Source organism: Salmo salar, chromosome 13 (genome assembly GCF_965601325.2).
Source record: "Salmo salar chromosome 13, fSalSal1, whole genome shotgun sequence".
Lineage (NCBI taxonomy): Eukaryota > Metazoa > Chordata > Actinopteri > Salmoniformes > Salmonidae > Salmo > Salmo salar.
In genome coordinates this window covers 86,134,508-86,148,485 of record NC_138303.1, presented here as the reverse complement: position 1 = coordinate 86,148,485, position 13,978 = coordinate 86,134,508, and the positions used below count along the sequence as shown (strand labels likewise).

Below are 13,978 nucleotides of genomic sequence, written 5' to 3'. Positions count from 1 at the left end.
TGTAGTGAGGCCCCATTACCAGTGCTAATGAGAATTAAGAGGCTTTGGGCCCATGGCTGAGGGCTCGAGACTAGAGATAGGGGATAGAAGAGGAGGGGTAGAGGCAGAATGAGGGAGAGGAACGGGACTGATCCACAGCACCCAGCCCTGCAGCCCACAGCCCCCCTGGACACAAGTAGCCAACCAGCCAGGCAGTCAGGCAGCCAGGCCCAGGGATTAACTCCTCCTGGATTAGAGATAATTAATTTTGTGCTTACACCATTGAAGGCGGGATTACAGGCCGATCCCTGTCTCCTTCACTCCCCTAAACAGGAGGAGGAGGGGGATGGAGAGAGAGAGGAGAATGGGAGGGAGAGAGAGAGGGAGAGGGAGAGGGGGCACAGCTGGGCCTGCCCGGGCGAAGGAGCGAGAGACAAAAGATGAAAAGAAAGAAAAAATGGGTTGATGGATGGAGGACAAGAGACATGTTAGCCCTTCTCGGTTTGCCCTGCTTTACTAGATGCTTTGTTAGCTCTTTGTAATACTTCCGATATATACTGTTTTAGCCTTGGTTGTACATTAGACTTCATCTATGTTATCCCTCCTGTGCCACATGCTCTTCTCTGCTGGTCCCTGCTATTTGGGGCTCTTTGGGAGGCGGAGGTTGTCCCTTCCTCTCTGAAGGCTTTTGGTAGCTGTGGTTTGGGATGCGTGGTCATGGTGATGGTTAAGACCATGGTTAGAAGTAGCTAGTTGTTCAGCAGTAGTGTACTGTAGGTGACTGTATATGACTCCTCATCACTGGGTTGTCTGACAGTGGATCAGACAGTCTGGACTGGGAACGTGCAGATTTTGGGCAGCAGATGGAGCTTAACCCCCCCCCCATTCTGACATGAAGGCCCAGTTATGATAATGATGCATTTCTCCTATCACCCCCCCACCCCATCCCCCCTCTCATCTCCCCTTGGGGCTGCCCCTAACCCTCTCCTCCCTCCCTCCCTCCCCTCTCCTCTCATGTCCCTGGTGTTGTTCCTGCCATAATGTGGTTGAGATGGAGCCCCAGGAGATGGAGGGGGCCCAGAGAGACAGAGCAGGATTACTGGGGGGAGCAGGCTGCCCTGGGATAGAGAGGGAGGAGATAGAGGGGGTCCTGGATCTCTCTAACAGTCCTCCCTCTTCACTATAATCCGTAAAAGGATCCAGCAGGGTCAAGTGCATCAGGTCACATAATGCTACTGATTGCTATCTAGGGTTGGATAGGTCCTTAATCTTTGTGCTTTAGGTCCTGCTGTACAGTACAGTACATGGAGGAAGGTCTAATGTAGTGTAGCCTCACAGTATTCATTTGAACCCTGTCCCTTGTAACCCAGGGAGACCCATGCATTTCTATCTGATGGACGGGTTGTATTCTTAGAATAAGGTCCAGTGTTCTGTATGTGTGGACAGTGGGAGAGTATTAAGGCTTTATGTTGTTGATGACTGATAGAGTTATAAGGCTCTTTAGGCGTCTCAGTCAAGTGGCCATGCAGTGAGCATGAGGAGCAGCCTGGTGTGTGTTAATCTGTTTAGGGGTTAGAGAGTTAGACTGCAGGGTGTCAGAGCAGAGCGAGCAGAGCAGAACCGCTGACCACGGTGTCTGAGTGAACATATGTCACCGCTGGCCCTGGTCTGGCCCGGGCCTGGCCTCTCCCCAGGGGACCTCCTCCAAGTCCTCCCAGAGCGGCTTACAGCACAGGATAAGACTGGCAATCTGCAAACTACCCTGCTCACTTTAACACGGCTTTAACACCCACACGCAAGGAAATAGCACGCGCCTGCACACAGCCGTGTTTACTTGAACATGGCTTTAGTACCCAGTCTCACACACACACACACACACACACACACACACACACACACACACACACACACACACACACACACACACACACACACACACACACACACACACACACACACACACACACACACACACACACACACACACACACACACAGCTCTGCTGACCTGTCTATGTATTGTGTATCCTCTCCAGTCCCAGGCCCTCCAGCTGGTATCAAAGCCGTGCCCTCATCTCCCAACAGTGTGGTCGTGTCCTGGCTACCCCCCCATAAACCCAATGGTGTCATCCGCAAGTACACCATCTACTGCTCCAGCCCAGGCTCCGGACAGCCGGTAAGTACCACTGAGAGGGCAGAGTATGGGATGGGGGAGGCGCAGTTACAGGTATTGGAGAGGCAGAGAATTAAGGCCCTAATGACAAGACATGATGTGAATGCATGATATAGCACTTGATGGATAATTAATTAGTAACCAACACTCAGTGTGCATGTGTGCGTGTGTGCGTGTGTGTGTGTGTGCGTGTGTGCGTGCGTGTGTGCGTGTGTGTGTGTGTGTGTGTGTGTGTGTGTTTGGGTGTGTGTGTGTGTGCGTGTGTGCGTGTGTGTGTGCGTGTGTGCGTGTGTGTGTGTGTGTGTGTGTGTGTGTGTGTGTGTGTGTGTGTGTGTGTGTGTGTGTGTGTGTGTGTGTGTGTGTGTGTGTGTGTGTGTGTGTGTGTGTGTGTGTGTGTGTGCGTGTGTGTGTGTGTGTGTGTGTTTGGGTGTGTCTCTATCTCACTGTGTTTGCTTCGTCGCTTTATTTCCTGCCCTCCCAGATGAACAGATGAGGTTGTCTTGGCAACGTGATGAGACGTAGATATGCAAATGAAGCAGAGAACAAGCTCACACATGCCCACTGCAGCATCAGGAGCTCTCACACACACAGGTCTGCACTAGCTATGCAGTTTTCACACATCTACATTATTCTCTCTCTCTCACACACACATACACACATTTTCTGGTGGCACACATTCAGACCACACACACACAATCCAATAAAATCCTGCTATCATGGAAGAATTCCACTTTCTTATCATTCACAAATCCTCACCCTATGTGGATGAGTACCATGTAAATGAGCATGGAGAAGGAAGGAGGGAGATGGGGAGGGAGACGGGGGAGGGAGGAGCAGAGCAGGGTATCAGTCACACAGAGATGAGAGTGCTTTTGTTCCTCTTTTCATTATCTCTCTGTATCACTCCCTGGATCACCACTACACTGCTGCCTCCACGCTGGAGGAATGTTCTAATGTTCCTGTTACTCACCCCCCCAGAGCCCCACATTCACCCCTTCTCCCTCCTCCCCTCCCTTCTTCTCTCTATCCCTCTGTCATACCCACCCTGCTTTCCAGCAAGCCTGGGTAGAGGCTGAGATAGGGAGGGAGAGAGAAAGAGAGAAAAAGGTAAATGAGGCAAATGGAAAAAGAGGTGAAGATGGGTATTGAGTGATGAACAGATGAGGGAGGTGGTGCATGAGCTTATGTGTTGTGTGTGTGTGTGTGTGTGTGTGTGTTTGTGTGTGTGTGTGTTTGTGTGTTGCGTGCCTGCATACATGCATGAGTTATACTCCTTAGTTCTAAACTCCTTAGTTCTCTTTCAAGTCATCTGGGCTTCCCTCATGCCATTAGACCATAGATGCCAAGCAGCCCCTCCAAAATGCTACTGTACCATTATACCATGGTATTACACAGTGTTAATAATCGAACCTGTATATCTCTCCCCCAGGCTCCCAGTGAGTATGAGGCCAACCCAGAGATGTTGTTCTACAGGATCACCCATCTGACCCGCGGTAAACAGTACCTCATCTGGGCCTCCGCCGTGACAACTGCTGGCCGTGGCAACATCAGCGAAAAGGTCACCGTGGAGCCTGCTGGGAAAGGTAAGGGAGGAGGGGACGAGGGGTAATTGAGGAGGGATGGAGGGATTTGTGTAAAGGTTATTTAAAAAGAGAAGAAGAAAAAAGAGGAAGAAGAATTGCAGAAATAGTCTGTCTTACACAGAGGGCTTTCATCTGTCTCTCTGTACCTTTCTGTACCTTTCTTACACAGAGGGCTTTCATCTGTCTCTCTGTACCTTTCTGTACCTGTCTTACACAGAGGGCTTTCATCTGTCTCTCTGTACCTTTCTGTACCTGTCTTACACAGAGGGCTTTCATCTGTCTCTCTGTACCTTTCTGTACCTTTCTGTACCTTTCTTACACAGAGGGCTTTCATCTGTCTCTCTGTACCTTTCTGTACCTTTCTGTACCTTTCTTACACAGAGGGCTTTCATCTGTCTCTCTGTACCTTTCTGTACCTGTCTTACACAGAGGGCTTTCATCTGTCTCTCTGTACCTTTCTGTACCTTTCTTACACAGAGGGCTTTCATCTGTCTCTCTGTACCTTTCTGTACCTTTCTTACACAGAGGGCTTTCATCTGTCTCTCTGTACCTTTCTGTACCTTTCTTACACAGAGGGCTTTCATCTGTCTCTCTGTACCTTTCTGTACCTTTCTTACACAGAGGGCTTTCATCTGTCTCTCTGTACCTTTCTGTACCTTTCTTACACAGAGGGCTTTCATCTGTCTCTCTGTACCTTTCTGTACCTTTCTGTACCTGTCTTACACAGAGGGCTTTCATCTGTCTCTCTGTACCTTTCTGTACCTGTCTTACACAGAGGGCTTTCATCTGTCTCTCTGTACCTTTCTTCTCTCCCTCTCTATCCCAGGTTCTTCCGCTCTCTCTCTCTCTCTCTCTCTCTCTCTCCTCTCTCTCTCTCTCTCTCTCTCCTCTCTCTCTCTCTCTCTCTCTCTCTCTCTCTCTCTCTCTATTGACTGACAGCTGTAGTATTGATTGAGGGCTAGCGGTGTAGCAGGAAACACTGTTGTTAATTATGTGGTGATGAACAGGGCCTACCCAGTAAACTGGCCCTTAGGGAGGGGGGTGGACAGGGATCAATACTGGGGAGAATCTATGGAGCATGGATGGACTGAGCGAGACGGAGGGATAGGAGGAGGGGGGGCACTCCAACGCTCTGCTCTCATAACAGTGGGTAAAAGGAAACCCTCCAGGCTAACCTACTCAATACCAGGATCACTCAGCAAACACTAGAGAAAGATGTTTACACATCAAGAAAGAGAAAACAGAGCAGGGAGGTTAGAGTGTTTGTCTGGCTGTAAATGTGCCTGGGTGCCTAAGTGTGTGAATGTGCATGTGTGCATGCACACGTGAGCACATTCAGTGTGTGTGTGTGTGTGTGTGTGTGTGTGTGTGTGTGTGTGTGTGTGTGTGTGTGTGTGTGTGTGTGTGTGTGTGTGTGTGTGTGTGTGTGTGTGTGTGTGTGTGTGTGTGTGTGTGTGTGTGTGTGTGTGTGTGTGTGTATGTATGTGACATCCCAGTTTAACCTGTGTCACCTGCCCTCTGTCTGCAGCCCCAGCTAAGATCCTGTCGTTCGGGGGCACAGTGACCACTCCCTGGGTGAAGGAGGTCCGTCTGCCCTGCAGCTCAGTGGGAGAACCCACCCCCACCATCAAATGGACCAAAGACAGGTCAGAACTCTCCTAACTCATCCTCAATGGAAGTAAAGTGGTGAACTCACAATCAGTGCTAGGATAAACTTTAGACTTGGTGCCAATGCTGGGTTTTGGAAGATAAGGTTCAGGTCAGGGTTAAGTCTACCATAGAGGTGTGAGGTTGCTGTATTATGATCTAACTAGGATCCTCTGTGTGTGTGTCTCAGTGAGGACTCGACTATCCCTGTGACTGTGGACGGGCAGCGTCAGATCCTGTCCAACGGTACTCTGGTGTTACGTTCCGTCAAAGCTGAGGATTCTGGGTACTACACGTGCACGGCCACCAACACCCTGGGCTTTGACACCATCATAGTCAACCTGCTGGTGCAAGGTGAGCTGGGATACGCTGGGCTGGTTGAGTGTATGGGTGGGGTGAGATCTGAGGACCTTTTGGGGTTGTCTCAGCTGGTTTCTCTGTGTTCCTCTGACTGTGTGTGTATCGTCTCTCTCTATCTGGTCCCTCAATCTGCTCACTGTAACTGTGTGCTGTTTGTGCCTGGTCTCTGTGGTGCTGATTGACTCTAACTGTGTCTGACTGTGTTCTCTCTCTGGATGTTCAGTTCCTCCAGACCAGCCCCGTCTGACCGTCTCCACCACCTCCACCTCTTCCATCACCCTGGCCTGGATCCCTGGGGACAACGGAGGCAGCTCCATCAGAGGTACACCACTCCCTCCCCCTGGGCCTTAGTGCATTAGGATCCGTCTGAGGAGAGTTCTTTAGCTGCTGTATCTCACTGAGAGATAATTCCTCTAAAAATATAAATAATATTGATATAGCCTTTTACCTATTTGTGTGATTTTCTCAGTTCCCGTCAATGTATTAACTTTTAGCTCCTAATGTCTGACATACTCCTAGCAAAAGAAGGTACTGTATCACTGAGGGCATTCTAAATCCTTTATCTCCCCCTGGTGTTCAAGGGGTGTAACAGTAGTTAGAGCTGATCTGATTTTGCCTCAATGGAGTATGTGCAGGTTGTGTAATATGGCTTTAATATTTGAAATGGGAGGATATTGTAATTGATAGACATTTACAGTATTTCATTGTTTTTTTAAATGGTTTATTTGTATATTTGGCAGATGATAAAGAAATGCTTAAATTATTCTGTAGTGTATCCCTGTGTGTCCTCAGGTTTCGTCCTGCAGTACTCAGTGGACAACACAGAGGAGTGGAGGGATGTGTTCATTAGTTCCAGTGAGCGTTCCTTCAGGCTGGACAACCTGCGCTGTGGGACCTGGTACAAGGTCAAACTGGCAGCCAAGAACAGTGTGGGCTCAGGACGCATCTCTGAGATCATCGAGGCTAAGACCCACGGACGAGGTGAGGGAAAAGGAAAGATCAAGGGGAAGGGGGGAAGGTGAGAGAAGGTGTAGAGGAGGAAAGAGCAGAAAGAGTTGAATTTTAAAACTGCATGATTTTATATTTTACCTCACATCATGTGTTTTACCTCACATAAACTACATCTCCACTCTAACACACTAACCACAATACCGGCAGTCTGACAATCTCCCTGTCTCTCCTCTTCTCCTGCAGAGCCTGTGTTCAACAAGGAGCAGCCCCTGCTCACCCACATCAACTCTACCCACGCGGGGCTCAACCTGCAGGGCTGGACCAGCGGAGGCTGCCCCATCACCGCTCTGCTGCTAGACTTCCGCCCCAAGGGCACGTGGGCCTGGCAGAGCCTGAAGGCCAACGCCACGGCCCAGCTCTTCCTCAGCGAGCTGCGGGAGGCCACCTGGTACGAGCTGAAGATGAAGGCCTGTAATAGCGCCGGGTGTGGGAACCAAAGCTCCCAGTTTGCCACCACAGACTATGACGGCAGTGAGTCACTTCCTGTTTCTACCAGATAACTGCTCTCACTTGCTGCTTTGACATTTACATGTACATTTTAGCAGACTCTCTTATTCAGAACTACTTACAGTCATCAAAGAGAAGGGGATAAGGAGGGAGACCAAAAAAGGGAAGGAGAGAGGAGTAGAATGTGAGTGGGCTTGAAAGTGGTGGTAAAAGCAGTCCTTTAATCTTCCTCTGACCCCCTTTCCCTCCCTCTCTCTTTCCCTCTCACCCCTTCTCTCCCTCCCAGGTACCATCCCTCCTATAAACTCGGCCCAAGAGGACAGGGATGATGTGAAGAAGCTGTTCTCCATCGGCTCTCCTGTCATCCTGGTCACCCTGGGCGTCGCCCTGCTCTTCATCATCCGCAAGAAACGCAAGGAGAAGAGACTCAAACGACTCAGAGGTGAGAAACAAAGGGAAGGAGGGAGAAGAGAGGTAAAGAGGGGGGGAGGGGAGAACAGCGAGGAAGAGCCATAAGTAAATTAGTAAATAACTCAGAAACACTAAAGGTAACATGTCAAAATAATTTGCCTAATCCACATGATGATCCATTATAATCTAATAAAGATATTTGTGTTTGTTTTCACAGATGCTAAGAGCCTTGCAGAGATGCTTATCAGGTAAGGATAATACTCTTGATTGATTGATGCCTGTGGTTATGGATGTGTCATATTCCAGGGGATCTTGATGGATCTTTGAATATACCTGCAAGTCCCAGTAAACTCTTATGAAGTATCACCAATATACTCCTGTTATATATGTATACATGTACACTATGTAAGTACTGCTGATGTGACAGTGGATCCAGTCTAAGTGTGTGTCTTGTTTTGTGTGTTGAGCAGTAAGAACAACCGCAGCATGGACACCCCAGTGAAGGGTCCTCCCCAGGGCCCTCGGCTCCACATCGACATCCCTCGTGTCCAGCTGCTCATCGAGGACAAGGAGGGCATCAAGCAGATAGGTCAGTATGGACACACTGAAGCTAATCAGATTGATCAGACTGAATATCGTCCAATTAAATAGCCTTTCGTTACAGTACACTAACTAACCAATCAAATTATTTCTCTCAACTTACTAAATACGTATTGCTAGAGTGTGAGTTACAATCAGCCTATGAGGAGAACATCTGACAAGGGAGATTAATTGTTTATCACAGATATTTTTGAACAACTGTCATAATATGTTTTCCTCATCTCTTACATCCAATAGGTGAGGACAAGGCAGTGGCCCCAGTGACGGACACAGAGTTCAGCCAATCAGTGAATCCACAGAGCTTCTGCACGGGTGTGTCTCTGCACCATCCTGCCCTCATCCAGAACACAGGGCCCTTGATTGACATGTCAGACATCCGCCCTGGAACCAGTGAGTACTTCACATACACTAGGATGTGCATAGTATGGAAATATGTCTTATTACAGTGTAACGTGTAGGAGTTAACTTGAGCTGACACCCAAAATGTTTGTACATGCTTACACCCAAAATGATTATAAGTGTTATGAATAGTACCCAGTGAGTGAATTCTATCCTCTCATCGTCCTCCTCCTATTCTCTCCTTGTCTCAGACCCAGTGTCGAGGAAGTGTGTGAAGTCAGCCCACAGCTCCAGAAACCGCTACTCCAGCCAGTGGACCCTGAGCAGGCCGGGCCAGAGCCAATCAACAGCCTCCGCAAGGACTCTGACCTCTGACTGGCGCACCATGGGCTCCCACGGCATCACCGCTACTGAGAGTGACAGCTACAGCGCCAGCCTGTCCCAGGATACTGGTGGGTACCGCCCCGCCCTGGCAACAACGCCACTAAAGACCCATCATTAACACATCTATCTTTTACATCCCCAAACCAGACCTGTAGTATACCTTGAAAGGCCTACTGGCACAGCTGTACTGTATGCAAACTTCATATTGCATTGTTCTAATATGTTATGGCATTTATTGTTTTTCCAGACAAGGGTCGTAACAGCATGGTGTCCACAGAGAGTGCCTCATCTACGTATGAGGAGCTGGCGCGGGCCTACGAACACGCCAAACTGGAGGAGCACCTGCAGCATGCCAAGTTCACCATCACAGAGTGCTTCATCTCCGACAGCTCCTCTGACCAGATGACCACAGGCACCAACGACCCAGCCGACAGCATGACATCACTCAGCACGCCATCCGAGACAGGCCTGTGTCGCTTCACCGCCTCGCCACCCAAACCCCAGGACTACGACCGCGGCAGACCTACCAACGTGGCCGTGCCCATCCCCCACCGTGCCAACAAGAGTGAGTACAGAGAGCCACCCTGTCTGGCACAGTGGCACCACATTATACTTTGCCACAGGCTGTTTGTTGTACATCTCAACAGGTCTCTAAGCCCCTCCCTCTCTCTGTTCTGTCCTCGTTGCTAGGTGAATTCTGCAACCTCCCGCTCTACATGAAGACGGATCCTTTCTTCCGGAAGCAGGCAGAACTGCATGACCCATGCCCTGCGGTCCCGCCCAGGGAGGCCTCCATCCGCAGCCTGGCACAGCGGGCGTACCACACCCAGGGACGTCACATGACTCTGGACCCGTCCAAGCAACAGGCCCTGACGCTAGGCCACTCTGGGTTAGGCAGTCTGGGCGTGAGCTCAGGCACTGCCACCCTGCCCCAGAGGACTCTCACCATGCCCTGCTCCAACCCTGCAGCCACAGCCTCCACCTCCAGCACCAGCAGCAACCCCACTGGCTCCAGCACAAAGATGGGGGGCTCCAGAGACTCACTGCTAGAGAATAGCTCCTCAGCGCTGGGCAGACTGCAGAAGCAAGGGGTTGGGGCCTACTCTAAGTCTTACACACTGGTGTAGCTACTAGCCCCCCTTCTCTCTCTCAAAGACTAAACACTCCTGTCTGGCCCGGCCCCGGCCTACACCCAGCCCCACACCAGTGTTCTACACATCAGGTCAGCGAGGGCATGCAGTGCAGCAGGTGACCCCAGCTAACATCTAATTACCCAGTAGTGTGATTAGTCTTTATTCAGACTTTAGATTCTGCCTCCCAGGAATGACCAGAGACCATTGTAACCTGCCTGATTCATGCTCACCTGGACCTATATAAAACAAACTACTATCTCCTACTAACTACCAGTTCTAGCCTGATGCCACGCTGCTCAATTTGTGTGTCTGGTGACACACACACACACACACACACACACACACACACACACACACACACACACACACACACACACACACACACACACACACACACGAAGACCTAGAACTGTTCTCCAAGGTCATTTCAAACCATTGAGTATTACTGAGGAGCTGAATGGTGAAAGCTCACTGCTCGTGCTGATGAAGTCAATGATAGCAGAGGCTGGGCTAAAAATCAGTGTTCATCATACCCTCACACACATTATGCTGCCCTCCAAGGTTTGAGCAGAAGCTCCAGCAGGACTACAAGTTTTATCCCCTATAGTCTCGTCTTACTCTCTCTATGTCTCAATGTCCAGTCTCACTCTCCATTGGCAGTTACTCTCTCTGTGTGGATTCCATAAGGAAGGATTTCAGGTTCACCTCACTCAGAACATTGAGTTTGTATTTTAGCACATTTATTGTTGATATTTCCTCAAACTCCCCTCCTCCTTCCAACTCAACAGTATCCGATAGCTTTTGACCGAAACATGACAACCCAAATGACCCAGCAATGAATTAAAAACATCAGGGCTCTCGCAATACTAACAAATGTAGAATATTTGGTATTTTAAAGATTTCGCATATATATTTCTATATAAGTATATCATGTCATTTAAGTGAAATTATGGCAAAGAATAAAAATATACAACAATTTAAATGTTTAAAAAAATATAAGGAGACAATCGCTCAATCATGTGAAGAGCAGTGAAAATGAAAGAGGGGTAAAGAATAGAAGAGTATTATGAAGAGGGAGGAGCACGTGTATATAGAGGGTTTTCTGTATGTTACTGTATGTAGACCGGCTGAGAGGAAGGAAGTGACTTCCAGACAGGAAGTGTCCATCTCAAAGCCCCCTATTAGTTGGTATCATGAGGTTGTCAGTGATTGGTTGGTATACTTACTTTTCAGAAGCCAAATAATTTCCTTTAAAGATGGGTGTAACCAAGGCGACCTACACTGTTGTCTATAATTTCTCTGCTTTCGTTCAACTGTTACTTGAGTAAAGAAGGACCATGACCTCTCAGGGGCTCAGGTATAGGCCTTTGACCTGTGGTACCAGTGGGGTTATAGGGTCACTGTGAGTGGAGCAGAAGTCAGGTATCAGAGCCCGGCTACTGTATCCCACAGCTAGCTACTACACAGAGTACACACCAGTAGCCCTGTAACCTTTATCAACCTCTCAGCCCATGTATTACTGCCTCCCTTCCTCCAATACAAAATGTCAGCCAAGGCACCAAGGAGAATAATCATGTGAAGTAAGTGAACTGTCTAGTTTATCAGAGAGACGTTGCCAGCCAATTGAGGTGTTCAGTTTGAATATGATAGGATGATGTGGTCAGTGGTCTATTGGTGTCTCTGATGCTGCCCTGTCTTAAGTACTGTATATTTCCCACTTATTTCTCCATCCCCAATAGCCATGTCCATCCTCATCCCCAGCTCCATTTTGTGCTACTACATGTAGGCTACATCAACACCGGAACCTGTTGGAATGTCTATTGAAGCATCGCCATTCTAGTGTTTTGTCATTTCTTTTGTTTTTGAATTACATCCATATGTTAATTTTGATTGAATATGTTCCTTTTTACTTGTTTCTGTTTTTTTTTTTTTAAATGTGATTCCAGAGGCCAAACAGTACTGAAGTATGACACACCTACATCTTTGGCCAGTTTTAGCCAAGTGAAATCAGGGACTCCTTGCTCTTTAGGTCACACACACAGAAATTGTGTATATACTGGACTGGGTCAAGAAAACCTGCCACTCCCAACTGGCTCTCCCTATTCAACTCCCTCCCACCTTGGGCATACAGTACTGGACCCACCGCCAATACCTTTGTCGGTGTTGTTTATAGGTTAACTCTTGTACATAAAACACAGTTTTGTATGAAGAGCTATTTTCGTCAAAATAAAACAGGGCACAGATCAGGGTTGAATCATGCCCCAACTCCAAATTTAAAACATCATATTGATTTGATAAACATTGATTTCCGCAACGGGCAACAAATGTAGTCATTCTTCTCTATTCCCTTTATGTTTTTGATACTAATTTGTTGCATTTTTATCATTTGTTAAAGATCTTTTGGTGTTCCAAATTCAATTTTTTTTAATATTATTTTTTGTATTTTGTTCATCCTCAAAAATGACATTGCATGCTTGGTAAAAGGGAAAAGGTGAGGGAAAGAAATGTACTAAAATTTTAAATTTGAAGAAAAAATATGTTGAGGTGATTCCAAACATTCGTTTGAGTTGCTTCTAATAGCAATTGCTTGTGTTTAAAAGAACATTTTCTATTAAATTAAATGAAAAACAAACAAAAATAGTATTCTAACACCTTGTGCAATAAAGCTATCTTTCTATACACCATGGTTTCTGTCATTCTTAATTAAATGTTGCTTGATACACTGCCACATACTGCTACTGTTGGGAACTGGAATCAGAACTGGAACCAAAGAATAATCAAGATGGATAATAACTATACCAGAATGAAAATAAAAAAGCATCAATAGCAATAATACATTCTAATGGAAAAGTCATTTAGCATGTTATTGTTTTTACTTGTTGAAGCCATTCCATAAACTTCTGACTTCCACATCTTAATTCCGGTAATAGAGTGAATCATGCTACAACCCACAATCAGGCTCTCATAATTGTATTAGGCCTATCTAGTGTCAGCCTGGGTCCATCAATCTATCATCAATCAATAATCGCATTCAATCAGGGGCGGAAATCCCGGGGGGGGGGCGGGGGGGACACGACCCCCCCCCCCCCCGTCCGTCCGTCCTGGGAAAAATATGATTTCCCCCCCCCAATATATCACTGAAACATAACTATGTAATTTAAATAATATTAATAATACGCAATGAAAGCAATTGTGCTGATTATAGACACTTAATAGCGCGTTTTTAAGTTTCAAAAGATTGCGACCCCCCCCCCACCCTTTGCCTCACAATGGTTTGATCCACTGCCAGTTCCTTAGTTGGCAAGGTAACAGAGGGGTCGTATCCACTGTCTGAAAGGCACTCAATGAACGTAACTGACGTGAGGTTAATCCAGTCAATCGCGCACACACACTAGCTGAATATGCAGAGCTAGCACGCAAATATTAACTATTAAGCTAGCTAGTACCTATTCCATTTATGTGGCCTCGTCAAAGATGGAATCTTTGCTATCGTCAATTTATTCCAAGATCAGCATGCAGTTGATGTAAGTTAGTGCTTCAAAGTCCCTGTGATAAGGTTAGCGATAAACTGAAGTCCAAACTGAACAGAACTACACTCTCTTCTACCATTGTCTTAAATATATTTAATGGTCTCGTTGCAAAAGCTAAATTGTCGCAAGGGAACTTTTATTTATTTATTTTATTTCACCTTTATTTAACCCAAGTAGCAAAGATTATAGCAAACACCACTGAAACGGAATTGGTGCTCGCTAGCTTTGCAAATTCAGCTATTGTTGGAAGCCAGCCAATATGAAACAAACTATTAAAATTACAAAAGGTTGCAGCATATGTTGTGTAAATGGTGAACTCATACAGCTGTCAACTCTTGTCATTTTAATCCGTTTCACATTTGCTAGCTACCTTTTAGATCGA

At 47.2% G+C, this 13,978-nt stretch overlaps 1 protein-coding gene across 5 annotated transcripts in view; it reads left to right on the top strand.

Annotated features, from left to right (window-relative positions):
• LOC106567837 (cell adhesion molecule DSCAML1) overlaps positions 1 to 12,745 on the top strand; it is a 91,115-nt gene extending 78,370 nt beyond the window's left edge. For 2 of the 5 annotated variants that reach the window (XM_045692283.2, XM_014137615.3), the window contains exons 20-34: positions 2,015 to 2,154; positions 3,208 to 3,258; positions 3,581 to 3,734; positions 5,263 to 5,380; positions 5,572 to 5,735; positions 5,965 to 6,063; positions 6,534 to 6,722; positions 6,936 to 7,223; positions 7,486 to 7,641; positions 7,828 to 7,858; positions 8,078 to 8,199; positions 8,448 to 8,600; positions 8,801 to 9,001; positions 9,181 to 9,498; positions 9,624 to 12,745. In XM_045692283.2, the coding sequence (XP_045548239.1) occupies positions 2,015 to 2,154; positions 3,208 to 3,258; positions 3,581 to 3,734; positions 5,263 to 5,380; positions 5,572 to 5,735; positions 5,965 to 6,063; positions 6,534 to 6,722; positions 6,936 to 7,223; positions 7,486 to 7,641; positions 7,828 to 7,858; positions 8,078 to 8,199; positions 8,448 to 8,600; positions 8,801 to 9,001; positions 9,181 to 9,498; positions 9,624 to 10,060 (2,621 nt within the window). In that variant the 3' untranslated portion in view covers positions 10,061 to 12,745. The remainder of the gene's footprint in view (positions 1 to 2,014; positions 2,155 to 3,207; positions 3,259 to 3,580; positions 3,735 to 5,262; positions 5,381 to 5,571; positions 5,736 to 5,964; positions 6,064 to 6,533; positions 6,723 to 6,935; positions 7,224 to 7,485; positions 7,642 to 7,827; positions 7,859 to 8,077; positions 8,200 to 8,447; positions 8,601 to 8,800; positions 9,002 to 9,180; positions 9,499 to 9,623) is intronic. The other 3 variants (XM_014137616.3, XM_014137620.3, XM_045692284.2) reach the window with 3 other exon arrangements.
• Positions 12,746 to 13,978: the final 1,233 nt, after the last annotated feature.